We start from the raw sequence: 26,713 nt of genomic DNA, 5'->3' as shown, positions 1-26,713 counted from the left end.
GAATGTCCAAGGCTCAGCTGGACCCACTTGTGCCCTTGGCTCCAGGGTCCAAGGCTTCTCCATTTTATAGGGTTTCTGCTTGTCTAGGCCCGAACGGGGAGGTTCCTGCGGCACTGACCATTCCTAGGGACAGGCCAGTAACCGTGCCGCCCGAACATGGGGACGGACGTCCAGACGGACGGCACACCTGCTCTCACCAGGCTCAGGGAGGAGCTGCGGGGGGCCGGTGGGGCGTCGAGGGGTATCCTGGGCCGCCAGCCAGTGGGCAGCTGTGGCAACACTGAGCCGGGCAGTGGCACTGACCCTGCAGAGAGCTATGTCCAGCTGCGGGGCCTGCTGGGACCCACAGCCCCTCAGGAGGGGGACAGGGCCAGGACAAGGCCGGGGGTGGTCGCGGGCATCCTCCAGGGTCCTGAGTCCTGCGTGTCACTGAGGAATGGGGACACCCCAGGGACCCAGGTCCTCAGGCAGGGCCGAGAGAATTCCTGGAGGTCCTGAGTCGCTCAAAATCATGACCTGCCCTTTAGACTAGTAAACAAGGCAGCTTCTGTCATTTCGTGGAAGTGGAGGCTAGGGTCACGTGCAGGGGGCTCAATTTCCCGGCCTGTTCCTCTCCGCCCAGCCCTGGCTCCAACCCCTCAGGGCCTGAGGCCCCGGCCCAGCCCGCCCCGGCCATCCTTGGCCAGCTCTCTGCATGCAGCTGGGCTCAGGTGGAGCACCTGCCCCGTGGGGCCAGCGAAGGTGCACCGTGACAAGGGACACCGGCGGGAAGGGCTATGGCTGGAGAAGGGCCAGAGGAGCCTCTCCACCAGGGTGCTAGGGCAGCTTGCTACCTGATCCCCAGATCCCCAGATCTCTGCGGCCCCGGGTAGATGCAGCTCGCCACCATCGGCGGCCTGGAAGGCTCTCCCGGGATGCAGCTTTGTGCTCCCAGGACCAGGGGAAGCCTGAGGCAGCCCATTGATGTCACTGTCACAGTACAGGGCTTTGTGTGACTTTGGTGGGCAAGGCTGTGACGAATGCATGACCCAGGCCATGGGGAGTCTTTGGGGAAGGGCCCCTCCCACCACCCAGGGCTGGGAAGCTGACAGGCCAGGTGAATGCCAGAGGGACAAATGGCTCCGCCGAGCCATGGACAGCCCACCTGCTTTCATCCCCTTCTGCTGACCCTGCCCCGAGGGAGGAACAGGCCCAGATTGGGGGGGCCCAGGGCCCTGAGGGAGGGACAGGCCCAGACTGGGGGGCCCAGGGCCCTGAGGGAGGGACAGGCCCAGATTGGGGGGATCCACTCAGGCCAAAGAAATGCAATCTGGCACACAGCAAGAGGTCTCTCTAGATGTTCTTTGATCTCTGGTGGGGCCAGCTTCCCGGCAGGCCCTGGGCTTGGAGATCCCTGAGGGCCAGGATGGGGGGAGACGGGTCCTGTCTGGGGCAGAGCAGCTGCCCTGCACAAGGAGGTGTGCAGACGGCTGGGATCCCAGGTTGTGGCTCTCCGTACCTGAAGAGTCCCTACACCCAGTGGGGGTCAGGCCTCGGAAGCTTGTCCCCCACCACCCCCCACACGGCAGGAAGCCAAACCTGTCTCCCCCTACCCTGCCCTCCAGGCTGGGGCATCTGCATCTAGGCCTGCTCCTGTTCTGGGGCCCCAGCTGCACCCCCATGGCAGCTCCAGGGCTCTGGGGGGTGGGGAGGTGGAGCTGGGGGCTGAGTGGGCAGGAGGGAGGGGTCTTGTCCTGGGACCCACAAGGACCTGCAAACACCCACACTCACACTCACAGACACACCCCGGGAGGCCGGAGGGTGAGCACAGGCCTGGAGGGCTGGGGGTGGGCATGAGTGTGTACAGAGGGTCCTCCCCTACTTCGTGCCTCCCCTACCACCCCAAGGTCATGATGGCTCCAGGTACTCCTGGATCCCGACACAGGATTTATTCCATGCTGAGAGCAGAGGCCTTGGCTGGGGAGGAGCTGCGTTCATCTTCAGCAGGTACCCAGATGGGGTGACCGATCTGATGGGGGAGACAGTCTCAGATGGAGGCCGGAGCAGAGAATGGGGATAGAGCCAGGGAGGAGGCCAGAGGCATGAGAGCTCCAGGGAGGGGAGAGGGGTAGGGGACGGAGGGAGAAGGGGTCCTGCAGCGAGGTGTAGTGGGCGGGGAAGGTGCTGGGGCCCGGGAGGCCAGCCAGCGACTGAGGGACACGCCCTCCAGGGCGCTGCCCTGCCCCCACCCGGCCCCCAGACTCGGTGCACATGAGCAGCCAAGCACTCCTGTGCTCATGCTTGTGAACGCTTCTCCCTGGGGGCACACATGTGCATGCACGGCTGTGTAAGCGGGGGCGTGTGCCCGCACGAGCGCTGCGTGTCCGCATGTGTGCACATGGTTTATGGACGCCGCCATGTGTACACGTGGTCATACACGTGTAAAGAGCCAGACATGGGAAATGCTCCTGGAATGAGAGGAGGTGGCCCGGGACGGGGGGACCCGGGTGGGGGCAGGAGGTGGCCCGGGACGGGGGGACCCGGGTGGGGGCAGGAGGTGGCCCGGGATGGGGGGACCCGGGTGGGGGCAGAGACCAAGGAGTTATGAGGATCCACCCTTTGGGCTCAGGCTGAACCCTCTGGGGTTGCCAGGACCCCACAGGTAGACCCTGCATGCAGGCCACGTTCCCCTGCGGGCTCCCATAGGGCTTTCGAGGCCCATGGGCGGGCCCCGTGCTGGGTGCAGGCCCCTGCCACGGCCTGGGGGCCCGTTACCTGTCAGGTCTGGGAAGACGATGTTGTTATCCGACAGGCCCAGAGCTCTGACCAGGCAGACAAATTTGTCCAGCACCTGGGTCTGGATCATCCACATCCTGCCTGGGGCCCAATGAACACAGCATGGCCCTTAGCCACGGAGGGTGAGTGGGCAGTGCTGGGCAGTGCTGGGCACTCTGCCCTCCCTCCCCCTCCTGCTCCCACCAGCTCGACCATGGCCACTGGGCCGGGGACTCACATAGCAGGTTGACCCTGAGAATACTCTGGCCACCTGACTGTCTTCGGAAGAGCATCAGCGCGAACACGCTGTAGTCCGTGTCGTACACCTGGACCTCCTCGGGCTCTGCCCCGGACACAGGGGTGGTACCGCCGCAGCGTGAGGGCTGTTCCCCCCCGGCGCCCTCCGCAGGCTGCCCCCCGCCTCCCGCCGGTCACCCTCTCACCCTCTCTGCTGTCCACCCAGAATCTCCCAGGCCGCGCCGCCGGAACCAGCACATAAGACCAGGTGACGCAGCGGTGGCCCCTGTGGGAGAGAAGGTTCTGGAACCTGGCCAGACCTCGGGTTTCCTTCTCTGTCTCAGGGGCTGGGCCCGAAGTGCCCCCCCGCCCCCGAGAGAGAGAGAATTCAGCTGTTTGTTCGGAGGAGGCGTCTATCAGAAGCCAGGGGCACGGCCCAGCACACGGGAGGCTTTGCTGCCCTCCCCCGGGGAGCGGTGTCCCTCCTGGAGGAACGAGGCAGGAGCTCTCCGCCATCTGTGCGCATCCCCTTGAAGCCCCTGGCCAGCCCACCCACTGGCTGCTCCTCGTCGCCTGGACTAGGACCTCCAAAGTGTGTGTATGTGCGATGCTGAGAAACAGGCGTTTCTGGCCACAGAGTCCCCTCTGGAGTCTTGAGTGGGCCCAGCTGTGCATGGTGGCCGGTGCCCCCAGCCAGCAGCCCTGGACTTCGCTGAGCCAGGCCAGATGGGGAGAAGTGGGGGCCATGGGCGGCGGCTGCTGGGCCGGGCCTGGAAGCCCCCCCCGGCTCAGGCCCCAGGGAGCCCTCCCGCAGTGCAGGGGCCTGTCCAGGTGGGTGCACTTGTTTTGAGAAGCAACCAAGTGCAGTCTGGCCTGCAGGCGGGGGAGAGGTGAGGCCGCCCAGAAGGCTTCTTGGTCCAGCTGCATTGGCACTGGGTTCTCTGTCCCCCACTCCCCCCGTTAATCAACCTCCGGCCGGAGCCAGGCCAGTCAGATGCTCCCAGGAATCTGAAACACTCCGAAGGCGGGTTCTGGGGTGGCTGAACCCATGCAGGTGGCTTTGATGGTGCTCGCTGAGGCTGGGGCAGGGGCCAGTGGAGACCCTCAGGGGGAGGCTCTCAGCTTCTAGGATCTACTCCTGGTCAGCATGACAAACCCGCCTTGCTTAAGGTCCCTATTTTATATTACCTGAAGCCAAAGAGTCCTAACCAGAGGTTCCCAGGCCCTCTCTCCCCACAGCCAGGCAGGGGGGCAAGGAAGGCTCCAGGCCTGCTGGAGACGTCGTAAGGGTAAAGAAGCCCTCATGGCATCAGTGTCCCCCAAAGGGGGGACGGCACCACCCTCACCTCATTCCAGGGGGTTAGCCATCAAGACTCCTGACTTCTTCCCATCCAGGCGGACCAACCAGAGCACCTGTCACCCTGGATGCAGCAACGGGTCCAACAGGATCACATGACTCAAGGAAACCCGGTCAGAGGCCATTGCCAGGCTGACCAGGATGCTCTCTCTTTTCTGGAATTGGAACCCTGAGAAGGACATCAGCCTAGGCTAATGTTTTATCCCTGCGAAGTGAGAACTTTCTGGAACAGAGGTCTGGGGCAGACAGAGATGAGAGAGGGAGAGGGAAGGGGTGATGGGGCCCTGATCACACTGTTTGAGCTCCTGGATCCAGCTGTACCTGAAATCCATAAGCCCCCAAAGCTCTTCTGAGTCTGTGATCCAGTGTGTGCCCCTCTTTTGTGTGTGCCCCCAGAGCAGGCTTAGGTCACCAGCAGCCTGTGCTGAACTTTGAATTAGGAGGAGGGCCCTGGGAGAACCGGGGCACTGGGGCCCATGCTGGACCTGAGCCATGAAGCCATTAACTTCTAGGGTTACAGGCCAGGGATCCTCACTCACCGGGTCATGGCATATGACACTTCAAGGCGACTGTTTTCATTTTGCTCGAACGTTGCAATGAATGGGTTCAACAGGAACCTGTCCGTCTTCCTGTGGGTGCTGCCCGCTAAGCCGACAACAAACCATTCCCCCTGGAACTGTGGGAACCTGAGGTAGGCAGAGCCCAAGACAGCCCCAAGGGCCCTCACCAGGCAGTGGCTCCCAGCCTGAGCCTGCACCGATGACACTGGCAGGAGCCGGGAGGCTGCCCTGGGCCTGGCAGGGCCAGGGTGACCTTGCCCAGTGGCTGGCCTTTGTGAGCTTCAGTTGACAGAGATGTTCCCACCGCACGGGGACTGGCAGGGGTTACTGCTGACCCAGGACAGCCTGTCCAGAGTCCTTTTCTGATGGACGTCAGGACTCTCTCTCTGGGGGGATCTGAGACCAGGCTGGCCAGGCTGGGCTCCCTGGGTGGTGCCTCCCCCCGGCCACCTTGGCCCTCCTTTCTCCCTGCACTTGGACCCTGGCTGACTTTCTCCCCCGCCCTCCAAGCCCCCAGACCTGGTCTTCTTGGAAGCTCTGTAACACAGAGGTAATGCCTGGCGGGGTGTTTGGGGTTTGGCCCTTCAGGCCTTTCAGCAGGGTGAGCACCACCCACAGGGCACAGCAAGGCCCCATCCCAGTAGGGACGGAGAGAAAGCAAGTGGCCATGTCACTGCTGACTCAGATACTCCCCGCTTTATGGGCCCACCTGCAGGTGTCCCTCCCCAGGGGTGTGCCCCTTTCACCTTCCTCCTCAGAACTGGCAGAAGAGGTGGGCCCGGAGGAGGGCTTGGAGGTGTACTGGGCAGGGGCAGGGCCCTCTTGAGATCCTGCCCACCAAAGATGGGGGCATCTGGGTCCCACCCCAGGAAGGGAGACGGGCAGAAAATGGAGGGGCTGGGGGTGCTTGCTGGGCCCACTAGCTCCCAGGGATGTCTCTGCACCTTGCTTCCTGAGTCCTGAGAGCCCCAGCTCCACCCCTCTTTGGGACCCCTTCCCAGTGCCCCATGCCAGTGGCGGTGGCCAGGGGCCTGAGGTGTCTCCCTGGCCGAGCCCTACCCCGGTAGCTTTCCTGCCACCAGGTGGAGGGCAGAATGTTCCATCCCACACAGGGAGCTTAACCTTTTCTTAGTCCCGAAGGTCAGGGGCACAGCGTTCTTGCAGAACACCGAGTGCAAAGCCCAGGCCCGCCACCCCCGCACTGTTCCACACGTCCCTAAACCCAAAGCGTGGAGCAAGAACAGGGCCAAGGGGCCCTATCGTCACGAAGGTGCAGGGGTCGCGGCCAGTCAGAGTGAGGCCAGACAAGGGGGTGGTGGGGCAGGCAGCCAGAGCAACCAGATCAGAATGACTGAGGGGTGATTGCAGGGGCCCCTTTGCAGAGGGAGGGCAGGGGGCAGGCAGCCCAGCCTAGTGGGGTGGGGCACCCACACACTGGGCCTGGGGACAGGAGGGCCCAGGCTCTGGGCATGTAGCCCATCCCGCCACCCCCCGAGAAACGGCCTGGTAGTCAAATGCGTAGGTGCTGGGCTCTAGGAGACATCCTGGAAGGATATGTACCTGACCTTTGAGCCCCCTGTCCCGGCCACCTCCTTCCCCACCTGGGTCCCCATGTCCCAGGCCACCTCCTGCCCCACCTGGGTCCCCATGTCCCAGGCCACCTCCTTCCCCACCTGGGTCCCCATGTCCCAGGCACCTCCTGCCGCACCTGGGTGCCCTGTGTCCTGAGCCACCTCTTCCTCACATCCAGGTCCGCCTGCCCTGGGCCACCTCCTGCCCCTCCCCAGGTCCCCATGTCCTGGGTCATCCCCCCCCCACTGAAGGGGGTCCCCCTTCCCTCCCCCCAGGTCTCCATATCCTGGGCCATCTCCTTCCCTTCCCCACCCTGGCCTCCAGCAACCTGTCCTGAGGAGGGGCCCTAACCGGGACACTCAGAAAGCACCCGTCCCCCGACAAGGAGCTTCAGGGCTTGGCTCCGTCCCAGCCCTCACTCTGCGTGGAAGGGCATGGGCCCTGGTCCTTCCGCCTCCGGGAGCGTTTCCCATTGCCAGGTGGACCATCGAGGCCTCTCTGGGGGGCTGCAGGCCCCAGGACAGGGGAGGGTCCGGGGTCGGGAGGGCCACCAGCATCTCCCCGAGAACCGAGCCCGCAGGGCAGCGCCCCGATCTCTTGAGCTCGCGGTGCCCGCCGCTCGACAGGCCCTACTACTTCAGGACACTCCGGCCCCCACAAGAAGAGAGGTTGCAGAGAGCCGTTTGTTTCCCCGAACTTCCCAGAGGAGCCATCACTCTCCACCAGAAGCTGCGGTGGCAGTTCCGACCGCAGACGCTGCGAACGCCTGGCCTCCCCCTCCCACCCCGCAGGCACCAAGCTGCCCCTGGTGACCCCGACCCAATTCCAAGCCCACTCAAAAACTGAAAGCGGCCCCCTTTGCGCCTGCGCTCTGGGGAGACGGGGGCGGGGCAGAGCAGGGACACCACCCCCTCCCGACCTAGGCGGGGACGCAGCTCCGGGCGCCTCTGGCAGCGCTTAGTGACTCTGGCGCCCCCTACAGCCCGCCAGGCGGCTCGCAGGCTGGGCCGTGGATTTAGGAGCCGCGCTCCTCACGCCCGGGGCCGCGGCAGGCGTGGCTCCTCCCACCGTCAACGCGATTGGTCGAGGGCGGGCACGTGACGCTGGCCGCGCGCTTGGGCCAGGTACGCGAAGACCACCGGAGTCCGCGCCTCGGGCCGGCAGCGGCGCCCGCGTCACTCCAGAAGGGCGGCAAGGTCCGCGGGTACCGCCGGTCGGGGTGGCTGCGGGGAGGGCCAGGGCGCAGGCTGGACCCTCCCGGGAGCCGGGCCTGGCCTCCCCGCAGCCCTTTCCCCCCCGGCTGCCCGGTCCCCCCCGGCCTCTGCAGGACCCTCTGCCCGCTCGCTCCCCGGGCCAGGGCCGTCCCCGGCCCTCCCTCTCTTCCACCCAGACAGCAAAGCAGGAGCGCCCCACCCGCCCACCGCGCAGCTACTCCCCAGGTCTTTCCTCTCGCCCCAAAGCTCGGACGCCGTGCTCTGGGCTGGCTCTTCCCGACGGTGGGCAGGGACCAGCTGGCACCGGGGAGGCGAGGGGAGGAGGAAGGCAGGCTGGATTCAGGGATCCCCGCGGGGCCGTCCCAGCCGCTGAAGCCCTCAGCTCGCGGGGGGGGGGGGGCGCGGGGGCGCGAGGAGCGGGGAGCAGTGCTGTCAGGAGCAGGACGTGCGGAGCGACCCGGTGTGAAGGCCCTGCCACGAGCCGGAGGGAGCTGGTGGGTCCCCTCCACGGCGGGCTATGTCCAGCCCTGTCCCCCAGGCGGGGGTCCTGACCCACCTGTCCATTGAGGGGCTGTGTGGGCAGGGAGGGCGGGCACCCCGCAAGAAGGGCCAACGACGTACCTGTCTGTGGGACCACCGGCGCTGGGGGCCTGGGACACAGCACCCTCGCATCCTGGCAAGGCCCGTGGGCTCCCAGGACAGTGCTCCTCTGGCCTTCCCTGGGGGCCCCCAACCGCCACTGCCAATTAGAGGTAAGTTTGTATACATTTTTAAAAGGTATTTTCCTTGGGGCGCCTGGGTGGCTCAGTTGGCTAGGTTTCGGCTGAGATCATGATCTCAGGGTTGTGGGATTGACCCTGCCTTGGGATCCGTGCTGGGTGTGGAGCCTGCTTAAGATTCTCTCTCTGACCCTCTGCCCCCCAACCCTCGCTCTCTCGAGCTCCCTCTCTCAAATAAAATAATATTTTTCTTCCTTCTAAAGTATTAAAAATCACCTATTACAGTTAAAAGGCAAAATACAAATTATAATTAACATCTTTACCTAAAAACAGTTCACTTAGAACTACAGTTATTTCACCTAGTTTGTGACAATGAGAGTTCAATAAATATTTTTGTGGAAATAAAATGCATGACAGCTGCTCCCCCCCCCCCAGACCTGCTGTTGGGGACCCAGAGGGACAGGCCTGGGCTGCTGTGGGGTCTCAGCCCTGTGGTCACGTGGGAGGGTCTCTGGTGCCGCCCTTTGGACCTGCAGTCCTTCCAGAAGCATCCTTCCCCGGAATCCCTGAGAGGGGGATATGTTTGAACTCTCCCACACCCCAGAGCAGAGGCCCTCATTTTCTATTTGGGGGCTGTGGGGCCAGGCATGCAGGGGGCTCTCTGAGCTATGGCCCCACTTGATACAAGTGTGCGGAGACTCCAGCAGGTGACCAGTGGGTCTCTGGGTCGTAGGGCCCATGGGGAGGCTACAGTTTCCTTTGCCCTTCTCCTTCAAAGCCCTGGGGGCCAAGGCCCCCTGCCTTCCCCTCTTCTCCTCAGCCCTATATGTCTGCCTTTCTGGGAGGCCAGTTCCAAGGGACATAGGGTGGGCACTGCCCAGTCTGTGGGGTCGGGCATGGTCCCCACCCACTGGAGACATTGGAGCCCGTACAAGGCTGCTGGCTCTTCCTAGCAACCACCCACCCCAGTCCTCCTGGTCTGGGCTGAGCCAGTCGGCCAAGTGGACATGCAGCAGTGGGACCAGATAGCGGTCCCTACAGCTCACCTGGGATGGCCTGGTACTCACCCCTACTCCCTGGCAGCCCAGGGAGGAAATGGGGGCTGGTGGGGGTCCAGCTCCCAGGTGCCCCCTCAGCCTCACCAGCAGTCAGTGGTGAGCTCTGGACCTCGAGATTCCAGGAACAGGGAGCCACCCCACCGGGGTGCCCAGGATTGAGAAACGCTCATCAGATGGATGCCCAGGGCCCCAAGACAGCGTGGCTTGGGGCCAGTTCCAGGCCCAGCTTTGGCCAAGCTAATGCACATTTCCCTGAATGGACCTTCCAGCTCCAGTCTGGACCCAGCCTAGGGCTGCCATTTGCCCTCAGATCCTCCCCAAGTTCTCCTGAAGGGAGGCCACCCCCCAACCCCCGTCCTGGTTCCCAAGGGGACAGTGGGAGGGCTGAAGGTGAGGCGTGCACATTTCTCCAGGATGGGCAAGTGTGTGCCAGGCATGTTTGTCCAGAAGCACCCCAGGGTGCTGACTCACAGCCATGTGGGCCTGGATCTTGCCCAGCAAGGCTTGGGGAGGCCGAGGAGGGGAGTAAAGGGAGAAAGCTGGCCCCCCACACCGCCCGGGAGCAGGGCGCCTCCAGGCCCCTCAGGGCACCGGGTGGGCATGTATGGGGGCACAGTATGTGCCCCAAGTCATCAGAGCTGTTGAAATTGGCCAGTGCCCTCCAGCAAATGGAGGAGATGGCTTAACAAATGGGGAGTGGGGGGTGTTGGCAGGATCTGAAGAATGTTCTCACCAGCAGGGGCCGAGCGGAGTCCAGGCCCTGCCCACTGGGCTCCTGGTGCAGGGTGAGGGCCACGGCTCCCTCCCCTAGCCCCAGGGCAGCTGTCCACCCTGTGGGACCCCCCTGGGCAGACCCTGACCTTGGAGGGGAGTGCTGCATGTTGGGTGACTCAAAATTGTTTCAAGTGCCCTTTGCCCTCTTGGAGTAGCTCTGTTTCCTCTAGGGTCAGTCTCCCAGTCCTGATTCTTCTCTTGCAGTGATTTCCCCAGTGACTGGGACCCCCGGTGAGGGTCAGGCAGGTCGGCCAGGCCCCAGGCTGTGGGAAGCATGTGCAGTCTACCCTGGGGGGCAGTGGGGATCCCCCGGAGGCGGACCTTCCCCAGCAGTCCACATCTCCCCAACAGGCTGGCATCACTTGTCCCTCCAGGCAGCCATTGCCCTGGGGGGGGACACCGTTACCCCATTTTCAGCCCCTCTCCCCCTGCCTCCATCTCCCATGGGCCTTGGAGTTCCCACATTCCAGAAGGTTCTCTACAGAGAGCAAAGCACACACTCGCCTTCCTCATAGCTGGTAACCTTGGTCAGATCCTGGGTGTGGACTCCCCCACTTGTGCACCAAGCTCCTGTGCTCACCCCACTCCTAGTGCCTGAATTAGGCTGGCCTGCTTCCTCCATTTTGGGATAGACCCTTCCCCCTCCCTCCTCCCCCTTCCCCCCTTCCCCGGCGCACACACACACACACACACACACCTTATTCTCCCTGCCTGGGTAGTCTCGCCATCTACCCCAAGGGGCACCTGGCTGCCTGATGCCAGGACTGGACTCAGCCCCAGCTGGTCAGTCCTGCTCCCAGGCCCGTCCTGTGTCCCTTCTGCCCCTGCCAGCCCTCGGGACAGCCATAGGGACAGCCCAGCCTCCTGTCTTTCTAAGACCGTTGCCAACTCACTGCAGACCCAGGCACCACATCCAGGAACGGGGAGGGGGTCTGCCTGCCCCCTCCCTAGTAGCCTGTCCTGTCCTGCCTCAGGCCAGAGGGCCACTGGGACTCTGGACCCGTGCCTCCCAGGAGGAGCTCAGGGTCAGCAGCAGACCAGAAGAACCTGTGGGGAGGGCTCCTCATCCCTCTAGGAAAGGCCCCCCATCATCTGGGCAGGGGGCAGGCTCCAGTCCTGGGCCTACACACGGCGGCCCAGCAAGGCCAGCAGGGCACGTGTGCTCACAGACTGGGAGCAGGGAAGGGCAGCTGGGACCACAGTGCAGGGGCCCAACTGAGAAGCCGAGACCGGGGCACAGGGACAGCAGGGCAGTGGATGCTTCCAGACCTTTAAAAAGAGCCATTTCCACCCTGCCTCTCCGGGGCAGAGGGTTTTGACCAGGGGAGGAGCCCCTTCCCTCTCCAGCCCCCCCGGGGGGAGCAGTCCCACATGCTCATGAGAAGACGGGCTGGCACAGGCCCCCGTCCGGGCCCAACACAGAAAGGAAGGAGTCAGGGGCCAAGCTGGACAGCGTTTAATGAAGGTAATGCTCCTGAGCTCTGTGGGTGACGGGCAGCTTCGGGGCACACACGGGAGAGCGTCCCCCCATGGGGTGGCCCTGACCCCGTGCGGCCCCGGGGCTCTGAGTGGGGTAGCAGGTGCCACCCTCTTCAGGGTCTTCACTCCTTCTAAGGTCAGGGCTGCCGCCTGGACTCACCTTCTTGTTTCTGGGGCACAGAGACGAGACTCAGCCGGTGAAGGAGCTGAGGGGTGCCCTCCTCACTGCACCACCCGGCCAGCACTGCCCACTCACCATCTAGGATGTGGAACTGGTCTGTGGCCTCGCAGAAACCTGAAGGCCCAAGCAGGGGTCAGGAGTGGCTGGGGCAGGGCACACAGGGGGAGGACAAGGCTGGCCACTGGGGGAGGCTTACCATACTTGGGGAAGAACAAGATATGGCCCTCGGTCAGGTTGGCCCTCTGGGTCCCCTGCTCAAATGCACTCAGGGCCGAGTCACTTGCCGGGAACGAGCGGGCTGTGGGGCACACAGGGCTCCTGGGCACGCGGTGAGGGAGCAGGTGGGGCGTGCTGGGTGTAGGGTCTGTGTGTTCTTGTGACACACCCATCCCCTCCCTGTCCCCTCTGTCCCCACACCCGGGCCTATCGGCAGGGGCTCCTCCCCGGACCCCTGCTCAGCCGAGGAGGGTCAGAATGCTGGGAGGGAAGGGCAGGGAGGGTCCGTGTGTCCCTCCGGGTTCGCCCCACATGGATGGCTCTGAGTGTGTGCAAAGCGTGGGCTCCCGCGTGGACGCACTGTACAGCTTCACCGACAGCCGCTGCTTCTGCTCCAGGTACAGGACGGCGAAGCCCTGGTAGTCTGTCTCCCCGACGACCACGTCCACTGCCCTGCGGGCACCTCGGGCTGGGCAGAGCTGAGTCAGCCGAGTCAGCTTCTGGCCCCTCAGCCCTGCACCCCAGCCCCCGATGCCCTTGCCTCACCTCGGAGCAGGAAGCGGCCGGGGACTCCCGTGTCTGAGTAGAGCTGCCGCACCTGCCAGCATATCCCATCCCTGGGGGGGGACGGGGGGAGCACAGCAGGCTTAGGGACCCCAACCCAGGCAGGGCCTCACAGGACTGCGGTCCAGGCCACAACAAGGTGGGGGCAGGGGTCTGTACGGGGGACTCACAGCTTCTGGAAGGTGCTGACAGCCATAGCTGTGCCCTGGGCAGCTACACGCAGTAGGGTGGCCTCAGCCCGGTGGCCTTGCTCCTGCAGGAAGCGGCACGAGGAGGCCACGGCCACAAGGAGCCACGTCCCTGCAAACTAGGAGCAGGCCATGTGAGGGCACAAGGGGATGAGGGGCTGCCTGGCCCTGCCCACCTGTCCCCTCTCTACCTGCTGAGCATCGAAGTTGGCCTTCGGCTGGATGGTGCTGATGGGGGACGCTGGCCGAGGGGGTCTCCGAGCCCTCTGGCTCAGGGAGCCCCCAGCCAAGAGCAGAGTCAAGAAGAGTGCAGTCCTGGGGGTCAGCATGGTGGCGGCAGTAACAGTGCCGGGTCTGGGGGAGGCAGAGGGCAGGACGGCCAAGTCCTGGGTCAGAGTCCACTGTCCAGTGCCGCCCAGAAGCCTGGCACCGGAAGTAGGCGCCAGCCCACTTCCAGCCCACGAAATCCCGGTTGGTCCTCCTGCCTTACCAAGCACCCTGCCCCCCACGAGAGTCTACCCCCAGCCTCCTCGACTCTGCACCTCCCGGCCGGGCCCTGGCGCCATATCCTGTTTACAAAGTCCGAGTTGACCTCTGGCTCCTTGTCCACGACCCCCTAAACCAAAGGCCCCAGCGGCTGGGAGCGGCGGGGCGGGGTCTCGAACCCCAAGGTGAGTGAGCCTTGCCCTCAGCCCAGCCCATTGGCCTCGGTGCAAGGCCGCCGCCCCTCCCGGCCGCCGGGGGCGCTGTTGGGAGCGAGCCCGAGTGCGCGCAGGCGCAGCAACAGCCGAGACGGGCTGCCGGGTGCGCGACACTCTGCGGCCATCGATGCCTCAGGGCTCGAGGCGTCAGCCTGGCGGGCTCCATCATAGAGACGCGGCGGCAGGAGCGGCGGGGTGGAAGCGGGTCGGCCGGCTGAGGCTGGGCGCCGGGCAGGGGCAGCACAGCCGGGCGGAGGCGGCCGCGGTGAGTGCGCCCGGCCCCGGGGAAAGTCGTCGTTCGGCCCCGGCCCCCAGCCCCCGATCCCCGGCTCCCCGGCCCGGAAGAGCGTCGCAAACCGGCCGTGTCCGGTCCCCGGCTCCCTGCCGCCCGCTCCCTACCCCGCCGCCCCCCCAGCCTCTGGCCCCTCGGCCTCGGCCGCGCCCTCTGCCGATGAATGAGTCGCCGAGGACGCCCCGCCGGGCCCGGGGACCGAGCCGAGGCCCCGCCCCCCGCAGCCCCTCGGAGGGAAGGTGGGAGGGGACGTTGGGCAGCCCCCGCCCCGCCCCCAGCTCGCCTGGCGGTGGCCGCGCTGGCCCGCTGACCGCCTGGCGGGGCTTCCCTAGGCCACAGGGCCGAGGCCAAGGGCCGGCTGGTGCCCCTGGCGGCGTCTGGGGCAGGCGGGCAGGCGCTCGTCCCGCCGGCCCCAAGCCTCTTCTCGGAAGGACCTCTGTCCCACGCTGACAGCTCTGAAGCCTTGGGGCTACAAGGTCAGAGTGACAGGCGTGCGTGGGGGCCGCCGGTTTCTCGGGCTCGGAGCAGTCACCAACCCAGGCATCCAGATGTGTCTCTCGGCCCGTGAGCGGGAGGAGGTCAGAGGGGCCCACCCCCGCGACCGGGCCTCTTCTGGGCTGAGAGCACATCTGGAGTCCAGCTCAGGCTGGACCAGGCCGGGAGGTGCCGAGCGCCGTCTGCTGCCCGCCCAAAGCTGCCTGTTCCAGCGCACCCCTGGGACGGGCAGGGGCGCCGGTCAGGAGGATGGGGTCCAGGAGCATGGCTGTCCAGGGGGCGTGGAGAAGCTGTCGGACCCCTAGCCAGGTGGGAGTGCCAGCTGGCCCTCCGCACGCGCTCAGTCCGACGGAATTGCCAGCTTGGCCAGGGGCCCCTGCCTTGGGGGCAGTACCCCCGCCAGTGCACCTGCAACTAAGGGGACCACGTGTGGGTTTCAGGGCTGCCTGGGCAGAATGTCACAATGGACGAGGGGGGCACGCCCCTGCTCCCGGACAGCCTCATCTACCAGATCTTCCTGAGCTTGGGCCCAGCGGACGTGTTGGCCGCTGGTCTGGTGTGTCGCCGGTGGCAGGCCGTGTCCCGGGACGAGTTCCTGTGGAGGGAGCAGTTCTACCGCTACTACCAGGTGGCCCGAGACGTGCCCCGGCACCCAGGTCAGGGCCTGCACGTGGCCCCACAGTCCACCAGGCTGGCTGGGAGGGCAGGAGGCGGGGCCGTTCACATGCTGCCAGCTCAAGCCGCAGCACTGGTCCCCGAGGCACCGTGCGGCCCTCATGCTGATGGGGAGCAACGAGGCCTGGCAGGGAGGCGGGGGTGCCGGGGGCACCCCTGCAGCTGAGGTGACGTCCTCCAGGGGCAGGGCCGGCCCCTCCGCTGTCAGGGTGCTGGCCTCTGTGGGGAAGGAGGCTCAGGGCCCCGGCGGTGACCACCCTCCACTCCTAGCGGCCACGTCCTGGTATGAAGAGTTTCGGCGGCTCTATGACACGGTGCCTTGTGTGGAGGTGCAGACGCTCAAGGAGCACACCGATCAGGTGCTGCATCTCAGCTTCTCCCACTCGGGTTACCAGTTTGCTTCCTGCTCCAAGGATTGCACTGTGAAGGTGAGCCCAGCCCACGGCAGCTGGGGCCGGGGAAGGAGGGTGGCCCTCACTGCTGATGGAGGGAAGCGAGTTCTGCTCCAGAGCCAGGAGCCAGCCACGTGGACCCGCACCCCTCGGGTCAGCGGGCAGCCAGGGGCAAGGAGCACCAGCCTGGTGGTGGTTTCTGGGCATGAGCCCAGCCAGGAGAGGGGCTTGCAGCATGGGCCCTGGGGTCCCGTGCAGGGCGGGCTCATGGTGCCCCCAGATGACTCTGCCCCCACGCAGATCTGGAGCAACGACCTGACTATCTCGCTGCTGCACAGCGCGGACATGCGGCCCTATAACTGGAGCTACACCCAGTTCTCCCAGTTCAACCAGGACGACTCACTGCTGCTGGCATCTGGGGTGTTCCTAGGGCCCCACAACTCCTCGTCGGGTGAGATCGCAGTCATCAGCCTAGGTGAGAGCGGGCCTGGGGCAGGCTGGCTGTCCTGGCCAACCCCAGCCGTCCTCCTACAAAGCCCTGCACCCCCCCAGCCCCTCCCAGCCCCTTCCCACAGCCCTGTCCCCACTCTCCCCAGATAACTTCGCCCTGTTGTCCCGAGTGCGCAACAAGCCCTATGACGTGTTTGGCTGCTGGCTCACGGAGACCAGCCTGATCTCGGGGAACCTGCACCGCATCGGAGACATTACGTCCTGCTCAGTGCTCTGGCTCAACAATGCGTTCCAGGTGCGGGCGCGCGTGCCCCCTGCGGCCGCTCCCTCCTTGGCCTGGTGCCCACCTGCTGTCTCCCACCCCCAGGACGTGGAGTCAGAGAACGTCAATGTGGTGAAGCGGCTCTTCAAGATTCAGAACCTTAACGCCAGCACCATCCGCACGGTGATGGTGGCCGACTGCAGCCGCTTTGACAGCCCGGACCTCCTGCTGGATGCCGGTGGGCCCCCCGGCCGCGTCTTTGACCTGGGCAGCGACAGTGAGGACGAGGCGGCAGGCCCGGGACCAGGGCCGGCTCCGGCCCGCACCAAGGAGGGCTTGCGGCGATTCTTGGATGGGCTCCTGGACGGGCGGGCGCAGTCCCAGCTGTCAGAGCACGCGCTGGAGACCAGGGTGGCTGAGCTGCTGGCCCAGGGCCGCACCAAACCCCCAGAGCACAGCATGGCCGATGCCCGCAAGCTCCTCATCTTCACCACGGGCTGCCTCACTTACTCACCACACCAGATCGGTAGGGGAGCAGGCCCTCCTCCGTCCCTAGAGCCTGGGGGGTGAGGCTTCCCTGCAGCTGGGGTGGGGTCCTGTGGTCAAGGGCAGGCCGTAAGTCTCTGGGCAGAGACAGCTTCCTCTGTTTGTCCTGGGGGCCCTGCCCTGGGCCAGCCTCCTGGAGTGCGTGTTCCGTGGGGGCCTCTGGTTCCTGCAGGCATCAAGCAGATCCTGCCACACCAGATGACCACAGCCGGGCCTGTGCTGGGCGAGGGGCGGGGCTCAGATGCCTTCTTTGACGCCCTGGACCACGTCATCGATGTGCACGGACACATAATCGGCATGGGCTTGTCCCCGGACAACAGGTGGGCCTCCAAGAGTGTCCTGGGCTTGGGGCAGGGGGGGCTCTGCAGGCTGCTGAGACCAAGCAGGGTGCCCCTTGCCCAGGTACTTGTATGTAAACAGCCGTGCCTGGCCCAGCGGCTCTGTGGTGGCTGACCCCATGCAGCCACCGCCCATCGCAGAGGAGATCGACCTGCTGGTGTTCGACCTCAAGACCATGCGGGAGGTGAAGCGGGCTCTGCGGGCCCACCGTGCCTACACACCCAATGACGAGTGCTTCTTCATCTTCCTGGACGTCAGCAGGGACTTCGTGGCCAGGTAGATGCGCAGGGCAGGGCAGGGCCGGGCCGGGCCAGGTCCAGGTGTGGCAGGCAGGGTCTCACCCGAGGCTCTCCCACAGCGGAGCAGAGGACCGGCACGGTTACATCTGGGACCGGCACTATAATATCTGCTTGGCCAAGCTGCGGCACCAGGACGTGGTCAACTCGGTGGTCTTCAGCCCCCAAGAGCAGGAGCTCCTGCTGACCGCCAGTGACGACGCCACCATCAAAGCCTGGCGTTCACCACGCACCGTGCGCATCCACCAGGCCCCGCGCCCACGTCCCCATCCCTTTCTCTCCTGGTTTGCCAGCCAGAGGCGCTGAGAGGGGCGCTGGCCGACAGGAGCGTCCTGGGTGTCCTGGGGCTGCTGGGACCCATTGAAGATGCCACAGAGGCCTGCAGCCCTTTCCCAGGGGCCCAGCCGCTGCCCAGACCACGTGGTGGGCAGAGACACTTGTGACAGTCATGCCTTAGGAAGGGGGTCCAGCAGGACTGCAGGGAGGGGACGGCCTGCCCCCCACCACGCTCACACCACACACCACCTCCCACAGCTGTGACCTTCAGCAGTAGGGCAGCCCCCTGGCTGGCTTGGGATGCACTGGACATTGGGGCCCCACTCCTCCCCCATCCTCTTCCCCCAGGGCCTATGCCCTGGGACAGTCAGCAGCACACATACCCTTTGGCCGGCCCTTCGGGCCCCAGGGGGCCCCTCCTCTGGGAACGCGTTTGCTCACCAGCAGGGCCGGCAGCGCAGGTCAGTCTGCCGTGGGCCCAGGCAGACTGCATGTCACTGGTCACCTGTTTGGGGCCTGAATAAACAGCTGGCAATAGCACTGCGCCGTCTGATCTTTGTGGGCAGGGAGGGGCCCGGTGGTATCTGCGTGGACTCTTGTGCCCGACCGACAGATGGCAGGATGCTTGAGGCTGCGTCCCCCGTTGCTGTCCCTGGAACCCCTGAGCAGACGAGGTCATCGGTGCGCAGAAAGTGCCAGAGCACGTCCACCATGACGTGTGCTTGCCACCAGCAGGGAGGTGTAAAGGGGCGCACCTGACCTGGGGAGGTGCCGCAGAAGACGGCCGCACACAGCAGGGCGGGGGGCTGGGGACGTGGGGGGGCAGGAAGCAGCCCCAGCCACATTCTCAAGGCTTGACCCACGTCTGTCTTGGGGGCTCACCTGCCCCCCCTCATTTTGATGGGTGCTGGGTGCCGGGTGGGGGTGCTGATGGGGCAGCAGGCCTGATTTCCGTGCCTGGCAACACACGGAGCTCATCGTGTCGAATAGTCTTCCATGCACGCAGTGACCATCACCACAGTTGGGGGACAAACGCGGCTGACACGGACGTGTCCACGGGAACGAGGCCAGAGGCAGTGCCTAGCAGAGGCTGCTGGCCTTGGAACCGCACTGGCTACGGGGGGAGGGCTGGGCAGGGGCCGTGAGGGGCTCGGCCGGGAAGGCACAGGGCCCAGAGGAGCTGCTCGTGGCCAAGTGTCCAGCAGCGTGGGCTGCGCACCCAGAGGTCACCCCAGCCCACAGTAACAACAGGGAAGCCCAGGGCTGCTGGGGTTCACGTCCAAACCCCCAGACACAAGGACAAGGAGGGGAACTTGGAGACAAGGACACAACAGCAACGGAAGCCAACACGTCCCATACGCAGCACACCTGAGACCACCCAGAGCCACGAGCAGCCAGCAAGCTCCGCAAGGGCAAACACGCTCCTGACAGGTGGCAAAATGGAACAATTTTCTGAAGAGATCTTAAAATCATCAAGAACTAAATCTGTAAAACAAAAGCAGGAAAGAAGAATAAAAAACACCCAGACTTTCAAAAGGAAACCAGTGGAACACAACAGGTAGAGTGACTGAAATGGAAAAAAGTTTGGAGCAGACCCACCTGGCATGAGAATTGGCAAGCAGAAGATGGAGAAGAAGAGATGCAACCGAACACGACCCAAGGAAGAGTCGGGAGCATGGGGAGGGACGAGGCAGCACGGATGGGGCAGGAGGCGCTCCAGCTCACGCCTGCAGCGGGGACAGTGGGGCAGAAAACGGCCCAAGGGCACGAAGACAAAAGTCCTCAGAGCACGTGAGGAGCAGCAGTGCCCACGAGACACGGCACCGTGAGGCCACGGCCGGCGAGGGCCCCGTCCCTCCCACAGTGCAGCTAGAGGAGCTAAGCACTCGCTCGGAATAGGGCACGCAGCGGGCAGACGGGGAGCAGCAGACCTCCGTGTCCGTGCCCGGCCTGAGCTCAGAACAGCCTCGGCCCAGAAGTGAGCGCCCAGAGAGCAGCCTGCCAGGAAGATGGAGTGCTGGCCACAGAAGCCCACAGCGGTGAGTGCGGCTGTAGCTCCGAGAGCCCGTTACTGTGGTGCTCTCTGCACTGCCCCTGGGTGGGCCCAGAAGCAGCCTTGTGACCCAGGAAGGGCGTGGCAGAGTGGCCGGCAAGAGCCCCATGTCTCTGGCTGAAGGGGCAGGCGGTGCCGCACCCAGGCCAGAGGGAGCAGCTTGGGAAGCAGCCCCGGGAGGTGGCTGTGACCGCTAAGGCTGACCGTCGGGCTGCAGATGCGCGCATCAGACCCAGACCGCAAGAGCATGCAAACCAGCACCCAATCCCAGCCCAAGAACTGGCCCACAGGCCGTGGTGGGCATGGGCCCAACCCCAACAAGAGCTGGTGCCCGTGAAGCAGACCCTGACAGTCGTCCAGGAGCCAGACAAGACCCAGAGCCGGTCAAGTGATGTCCAGAATGTCCAGAATGTAACCCGCAAGTACTTGGCACACAAAGAATCCTCAAAATGTCAACTCAGAGGAAAAGACATTCAGCGGGTGCCAAGGATGAAGAGACGCAGATGTCGAGATTATCGGACAGAGACTCTGAAGTAGCAATCATAAGAACGCTTGAACAAGCAATCACAAACACTTCAATAGATGTAAAGATACAAAAGTCTCAGCAAAGAAACAGAAGATTTAAGAGGAGCCAAAGGGAAATGTTAGGACTGAAAAGCAAAATTTTAAAACTCACTGGACAGACAGACCAACAGAATGGATGTGACAAAAGAGTCTGTGAACATGACTAAGACAGGTGGACAGAAATTGTCCAACCTGAACAAAGGAAAGAAAACCATTTGGGGGAGAAATCAGGCCCCAGGGGCCTGTGGGACAAACACTAAAGGTCTAATGTTTGTATCAATGGGAGCCCAAAAGGAAAAGAAAATGAGCTGCAGAAAGGACAGCTGAAATTCACTACCCATGTGGTGAAAGATACACACCCACAGATTCAAGAAGCTGAGTAAATTCGAATAGGATAAAGCCAAAGGCATCCACACCCAGACACATCTAATCAAACTGCCAAAACCCAAAACAGAAGAACCCTGACAGCAGTTGGGAAAGCTCACGCCCACCCAGCGAGCTGCAGGCCCCTCACCGGCAGCCACGGTTAAAGCCGGAACGGCTGTCAGCCCAGAATGCCACAGCAGCGAAAACATCCTTCATGAATACAGGTGAAATAAACTCTCAAATGAAAGAAAAAGAAGAGACTCTGTAGCCAGCAATGGAAGGTCTTCTGACAAGAGGTAAATACCATCAGAATGAGGCTGGGACACCAACAACGAGGGGACAGAAATGCAGACTCCTGTCCTCCTGAGTTCTTCAAAACATGTTTGACAGTCGAAAGAAAGGCAGTGATAATGTTTTCTGATGGAGTTTTCAGTCTAGTTATGGGGGGGACGATAAAGGGACCCTTGGGGGTAAGGTGCCTACATCCTGGTTAAAGTGCAAAACACCAACTCCATCGTAAGCTGTTAAAAGTTGAGTGTGTTGTGGGGCGCCTGGGTGGCTCTGTCGGTTGGGCGTCCAACTCTTGATCTCAACTCGGGTCGTGATCTCAGGGTCATGAGTTCAAGCCTCGTGTTGGGCACCACGCTGGGCATGGAGCCTACTTAAAAAAAAAAAAAAAGTACAACAAAAAAAGTTAAGTGTGTTGTGATCCTTAGAAGAACCACTAAAAATACTACACAGAGAGCTTGACACAGGACCAGAGCATGGGGACCCAGCTAGATGGGATGGCAGGCGCAGGGGACCTTCCTAAAGGAAAGGATCAGAAATATTCACAAAGGAAACGAACCATGTTCACTGAGAAACAACTGGCAGATTTAGAATTCTTATTCAGCAAGAACCCATACCCCGCTCCCAGCCTTCAGAAAGAAATGGCCTTGAAACTGGAGATACATCCCACCGTACTGCAGGTTTGGTTCAAGACCCACAGAGCAAAAGTCAAGAAAGCCAAACAACAGCAGTTAGCTGGGGTGGAAGTCAAGACCAGCTCTTCCAAGAGACACATGGATGCCGCTCCAGGAGGCCCCGATGGTGCCCACCCTGCTTCCCTAGTTTATACAGACCACCCCATACCTTCCTTCCAACTCAGCATATGCTCCAATTTTAAGGCTCTCCCAGACCATTCTTTTGGCCACAAAATAGTCCATTTCGGCTGCTGCCGAGATCCTAACATCTACTCCCTATGTCCCATTATGGAATCCCAAATTCTTTCCACAAGCTTCACTGCTAATTCTTTGGGTTCTTCATCTCCACCAAGAACTTAGTGAGCAAAGCCAGACACAAAAGGTCACCTACTGTAACGATTCGCAATGATTCCAGACGAGAGACAGAGTCGGGATCTACGCAACATGGAGGCATTTCAGAAACGGGCTTCACGAAAACAAAAGAAGACCCACAAGAGCCTGTGGGGTGGAATTGAGTGGCAAGAGTCGCTCAACAAACTATTGCGATGGGCATGTTTCATGTTGTGATTCGGATGGCAGGAACCTGCATGTATAAATTCATCCAAAGACACAGAACTGTAATATTGTATAACATACACCACAAAAAAAACAATCACGTGACAGGACCAAGTGTCAGCTAATGCCCGGCGGTAACCATTTTGCAATATATAAATGTATCAAATCAGCACATCAAACACCTTACACTAGTATCTTAGCCAAGCTGGAGACAATTTTTAAATTATATCTCAATAAATACATACAATGAGACTACTAAAAAAAAAAAATACTACACAGAGAGAGACAAAATCACAATAGATGGACTAAAACAGATTAGCAAAAAATGTTCAACTAATTCCGTCCTTCTAGGCAGCCGAGAGGAGATGGAGGTACAAATACAGAGGACCAACAGAAAACAAACAACAAAATGGTAAACGTCTACCTCAGCGCAGCAACGACTGCATTACTGTCAAAGTGAAACCAACAAAAACAGAAGCCCTACAACCCCACTCCATCATCGCTAGCAAAGCACTTCAAATAGGACATCAGGGAGGGAAACAGCAAAAGGATGGAAAAACACATTCCACAAAAACACTCCTAAAAGGAACCTCGACTGGCTGCACTAACCTCCAAGTCGAGTGTGCCTCAGAAAGGAAGAGCCTTGCCAGGGAGAAGAGCAATGCTGCCCACGGGCAAAAGGCAACATCCGCCGAGAAGCTAAAGCATTGCCCAACGTGTGCACAGCTCACAAAAGAGCCCAAAACAGCCGAAGCGAAGTGGCAGAATGAGAGGAGAGCGCATTCGCAGCCGGGGATGGCGTGCCCGCCCTCAGGGCAGAACCCAACACAGCACTGTGCGCGTTTCCCGGGCTGTGGGAACCAAGAACCACAAACTGGGGAGTCTCTTGTCTGACGGCCCTAGAGGTCACAAGTCCGCGCGCTCGCTGTGGGGGACCCTTCCTTGCCTCTTCTGGCTGCTGGTGGGGCTGGCCATCCTTGGTGTCCTCATGTGTTGACCCATCAGTCCAACCTTCTGTCTTCACATGGCCTCCCCCTGGGCCCCTTAAATCATCGTCCCTCTGCAGGTCTGTGTCCAAATCTCCCCTTTTTATAAGGCTCCCGGTCCTACTGGACTGGGCCCACTCTATGCCTCATTTTAACTTGATTACCACTATACAGACCCTATTTCCAAATAAGGTCACATTCTGAGTTACTGGGGATTAGGATGTCAACGTATCTTTTTTTGGGAAATATGATTCAACGTGTAAGAACTACCAACCAACTGGATTTAACTGAGCTGTACACAACACTGCACTCAACAAGAGCAGAATACACATTCTCTTCAAGCGGACAGGAGCATCCACCAAGAGAGGCCACAGCCTGCACCACAGGACAAACCTCAACAGACGTCAGCACTTCCAAACTCCTTTTCCATAGGACCGCCAGAAGCCAGATACCGAAACCAGAGACTACAAAAAGGACAATTATAGACCAACATCCCTGGCAAATATAGATGCAAAATCCTCAAGAGATAATTAAATCAAATCCAGAAATAATATAAAATGAATCGTATGCCACGACCCAGTGGGATTTAATCCAGGAATGCAAGACTGGTTCTATATTTAGAGAAAAATCAATGTAAGCCACCATAGGAACAATACAGAAGAACCACTTGGACGTATCACTTGATGCAGGAAAAGCATCCAAGTCATGATAAAGCCCTCAGCACACTAGACGTAGAAGGGAGCTTGCTCAGCCTGGTAAAGGCATCGGCACAATCTGGAGGTAGCATCATACTTGGTGAGAGGGAACCTTCCCAAGACCAGGAACAAGGCCAAGAGCTCCTCCTTCCACTCCTGTTCCACTCGCAGCGGGAAACTCAGCAGGTGGGATAAAGTGAGCAAGAGGAATGAAGGGCATACAGACGGGAGAGGAATGGAATTGTCACTCACAGATGACATGATTGTTTATGTGGAAAATCCCCAAAAAGCTACAAAAACAAACAATTCAACAACCTCCTAGAACCAGTGAGTTTTGTCAAGGTTACAAAATATAAAGAGAACACACAAAAAACAACTGTTTCTAAACACTAGGAATATACAATTGGGAACCAAACTATTTATTTATTTGTTTGTTTGTTAGAGAGAGAGAGAGAACAAGCAGGGGGAGCAGCAGAGGGAGAGGGAGAAGCAAGCTCCCCACTGAGCAGGGAGCCCCATGCGGGGACTCGATCCCAGGACCCTGGGATCATGACCTGAGCCGAAGGCAGATGCTTCACCAACTGAGCCACCCAGGCGCCCCTGGAAACCAAAATTTAAAAAATACCTTTTACGGGGCACCTGGGTGGCTCGGTTGAGCATCCGACTCCTGATTTTGGCTCAGGTCATGACCTCAGGGTTGTGGGATTGAGCCCTACATTGGGTTCCATGCTCAGCGGGGATTCTGCTTGAGATTCTCCCTCTGCTCCTTACTCCCTTGCTTTCTCTCTCTAAATAAATAAATAAAATCTTTAAAGAAATAATACCTTCTACAATAGTTCAAGAACAAAAGAAATGCTTAGGCACTGACCTAAGAAAGCATGTGTTTATGCTGAATACTACAGAATGATGACTAAAAAAAAAAAAGCAAAGACACAAATAGAGACAAATTATGTTCCTGGACTGGAAGACAACATAGATATCAATTCTCTCCAACCTGACCTGTAGATTTAATGCAACTCCAGTCAAATCCCAGCAGGGCTTTTTGTAGCTATAGACCAGGGGATTCTAAACCTTATCCGTACTGGCAAAGGAACAAAAAGAACTCAAGTAATTCTGAAAAACAAGAATAAAATTGGAGGAATCACACCACTTGAGCTAATGCGCATTAGGACGTAGGCTATCAAGACAGACTGGCGTTGGTGCAGACACAACAGATCACACGTACAAGGCAAGTTAACTTGACAAAAGCACAAAGCCCCTGGGCAGAGGAGAGGCAAACGACGGACGTTCGTTTCCATAAATGGTGCTGGAACAACTGGCCATCCAGATGCAGGAAAATTCACCTAAACTTCATGCCTTGTATAAAAATCAACTCAAAATTTTTGGATCAAAGGTGTAAATGTAACATGTCACAATATATTTCTAGAAGAAAGCACAGAAAAACCTTCATTATCTGGTGGAAGGCAAAGAATTCTCCGACATGACATTGAATGCACAATCCATGTCAGAAAAAGTCGGTAAGCAGTACTTTACCAGAACTTAAAATTTTATTCTAAAAAGCAGCTAAGCAGATGAAAAAATAAGCTACAAACTGGAAGAAAACATTTATAAGTCACATACCGGACAAAGAACTTGTCCCTAGAACATGCAAACTCTCGAAACTCAACAGTAAGCAAACAACAAACCCAACTGAAAAATGGGCAAAACCAACAAGCAGACACGTCTCCAGAGAAGATGCTCATCTTAGACGTTAGGGGGACGCAAACTAAAACAGAATACCAGTGCACGCCTTTGTAACAAGGGCTAAGACGGGGTGTGGAGCACGGGAACCCTACCTGCACCGCTGGGAACACAGAGGGTGCAGCTGGCGGTCTATCAGCTTGGGCGCGGAACAAGACGCCACAAGACTGGGTGGCTTATCAGCAACACACATCTATTTCTCACAGTTGTGCAGGCCCAAGGCCGAGACCAGGGTACCCACATGGGGCCCTCTGGGCTGCAGACTGCTCGCTGTGTCCCCACACAGCGGGAGGGGCAAGGCAGCTCTCTGGGGACCCTCTCCTGAGGCCCCACCCTGTGACCTATTATTCCCCTCCCAAAGGCTCCGTGACCTAACACCTCCATCTCGGGGTTAGGTTTCAACCCATGACTTGGGCAGGGGGTGGGGGTGCGGCACACATATTCAGACCATAGCAGCTACTCTGGAAAATGGTTGGCGGTTTCTTATGAACTTAAACTACACTTACTGTGTGACCCAGCAACGCCACTCCTCAGGGAGAACGGAAATGTGCTCCCTAGCAGCGTGTATGCAAACATTCAGAGTAGCTCTACGCATGACTGCAAAAATCTGGAAATCACCCAAATGCCCTTCAACAGGTGTATACTCAGACAAACTGGCCCATCTGAGCCGCTGAATGCTTCTCAGCCCAAAACGAAAGGACGAATCTCCGGTTTGCAGAACATCTTCAATCTCCAAGGCATTCTGCTGAGTTGAGTGGAAGAACCAGTCTCAGAAGGTTGCACACTGTACGATTCCATCACAACATCCCTGAACAAACAGTAATGACGGAGAACGGGGCTCTGGCTGTGGGCTCACAGGCCGGGGGAGGGGGGGCACAACGGGGCAGCGTCTGCAGAGATGAAGGAGCTATTCTGTGTTCAGACCAGGGTGGTGCTCACATCAATCTGTACATGTGGTGAGATGTACAGAGCTGCACCCGAAACACATGATAAATCAACTTTCCTACAACAAATTAAAAGAGCTATTAGAGAGAAAGTGCAGCGGACTCACCCGCCATGGGCCCAGGCGAGACTGCAGCTGTGGCCTCCAAACGCAGAGAGAGAATAACATCGACCCAGAATTCTAAACCCAGTCAACATCTAAACCAAGGGTAGAATTGGGGCGCCTGGGGGGGTGCTCAGTCAGCTGGGCATC

General features: G+C 60.5%; 4 protein-coding genes across 10 annotated transcripts; 2 read left to right on the top strand and 2 right to left on the bottom strand.

Moving 5' to 3' along the window:
* Positions 1-1,218: 1,218 nt before the first annotated feature.
* LCN12 (lipocalin 12) lies at positions 1,219-5,544 on the bottom strand. Its single transcript, XM_021691065.1, has 6 exons — positions 5,428-5,544; positions 4,888-5,024; positions 3,198-3,277; positions 2,993-3,097; positions 2,755-2,856; positions 1,219-2,008 (listed from the first exon to the last, which is right to left on the bottom strand). The coding sequence occupies exons 1-6, from the start codon at positions 5,542-5,544 to the stop codon at positions 1,980-1,982; spliced, it is 570 nt and encodes a 189-aa protein (XP_021546740.1). The 3' UTR covers positions 1,219-1,979.
* Positions 5,545-7,613: 2,069 nt separating this feature from the next.
* Positions 7,614-18,136, top strand: FBXW5 (F-box and WD repeat domain containing 5). Of its 5 annotated transcripts, none has more exons than XM_044920337.1 (9): positions 7,614-7,676; positions 14,802-15,017; positions 15,307-15,464; positions 15,729-15,903; positions 16,025-16,173; positions 16,246-16,666; positions 16,859-17,006; positions 17,089-17,301; positions 17,384-18,127. In XM_044920337.1, the coding sequence occupies exons 2-9, from the start codon at positions 14,825-14,827 to the stop codon at positions 17,625-17,627; spliced, it is 1,701 nt and encodes a 566-aa protein (XP_044776272.1). In that variant the 5' UTR covers positions 7,614-7,676; positions 14,802-14,824; the 3' UTR covers positions 17,628-18,127. The 5 variants fall into 5 exon arrangements, with proteins under 5 accessions (XP_044776272.1, XP_021546655.1, XP_021546653.1 ...); XM_021690980.1 differs by lacking the exon at positions 7,614-7,676 and adding an exon at positions 13,659-13,839 and having other exon boundaries at positions 17,107-17,301; XM_021690978.2 differs by lacking the exon at positions 7,614-7,676 and adding an exon at positions 13,660-13,839.
* C8G (complement C8 gamma chain) lies at positions 11,653-13,572 on the bottom strand. Of its 3 annotated transcripts, XM_021690982.2 has the most exons (7): positions 13,065-13,572; positions 12,856-12,992; positions 12,668-12,738; positions 12,483-12,590; positions 12,102-12,203; positions 11,981-12,019; positions 11,653-11,894 (listed from the first exon to the last, which is right to left on the bottom strand). In XM_021690982.2, the coding sequence occupies exons 1-7, from the start codon at positions 13,200-13,202 to the stop codon at positions 11,881-11,883; spliced, it is 609 nt and encodes a 202-aa protein (XP_021546657.1). In that variant the 5' UTR covers positions 13,203-13,572; the 3' UTR covers positions 11,653-11,880. The 3 variants fall into 3 exon arrangements, with proteins under 3 accessions (XP_021546657.1, XP_021546656.1, XP_044776274.1); XM_021690981.2 differs by having other exon boundaries at positions 11,981-12,203; XM_044920339.1 differs by having other exon boundaries at positions 11,659-12,019; positions 13,065-13,298.
* A 3,229-nt stretch (positions 18,137-21,365) lies between the features above and the next one.
* LOC110581288 (divergent paired-related homeobox-like) lies at positions 21,366-21,902 on the top strand. The gene has a single exon (XM_021691064.1). The coding sequence runs from the start codon at positions 21,366-21,368 to the stop codon at positions 21,900-21,902; it is 537 nt and encodes a 178-aa protein (XP_021546739.1).
* Positions 21,903-26,713: the final 4,811 nt, after the last annotated feature.

This window comes from Neomonachus schauinslandi, chromosome 13 (genome assembly GCF_002201575.2).
Source record: "Neomonachus schauinslandi chromosome 13, ASM220157v2, whole genome shotgun sequence".
Lineage (NCBI taxonomy): Eukaryota > Metazoa > Chordata > Mammalia > Carnivora > Phocidae > Neomonachus > Neomonachus schauinslandi.
Note: the sequence above shows the minus strand (reverse complement) of the source record. Positions and strands in the feature narration are given on the sequence as shown.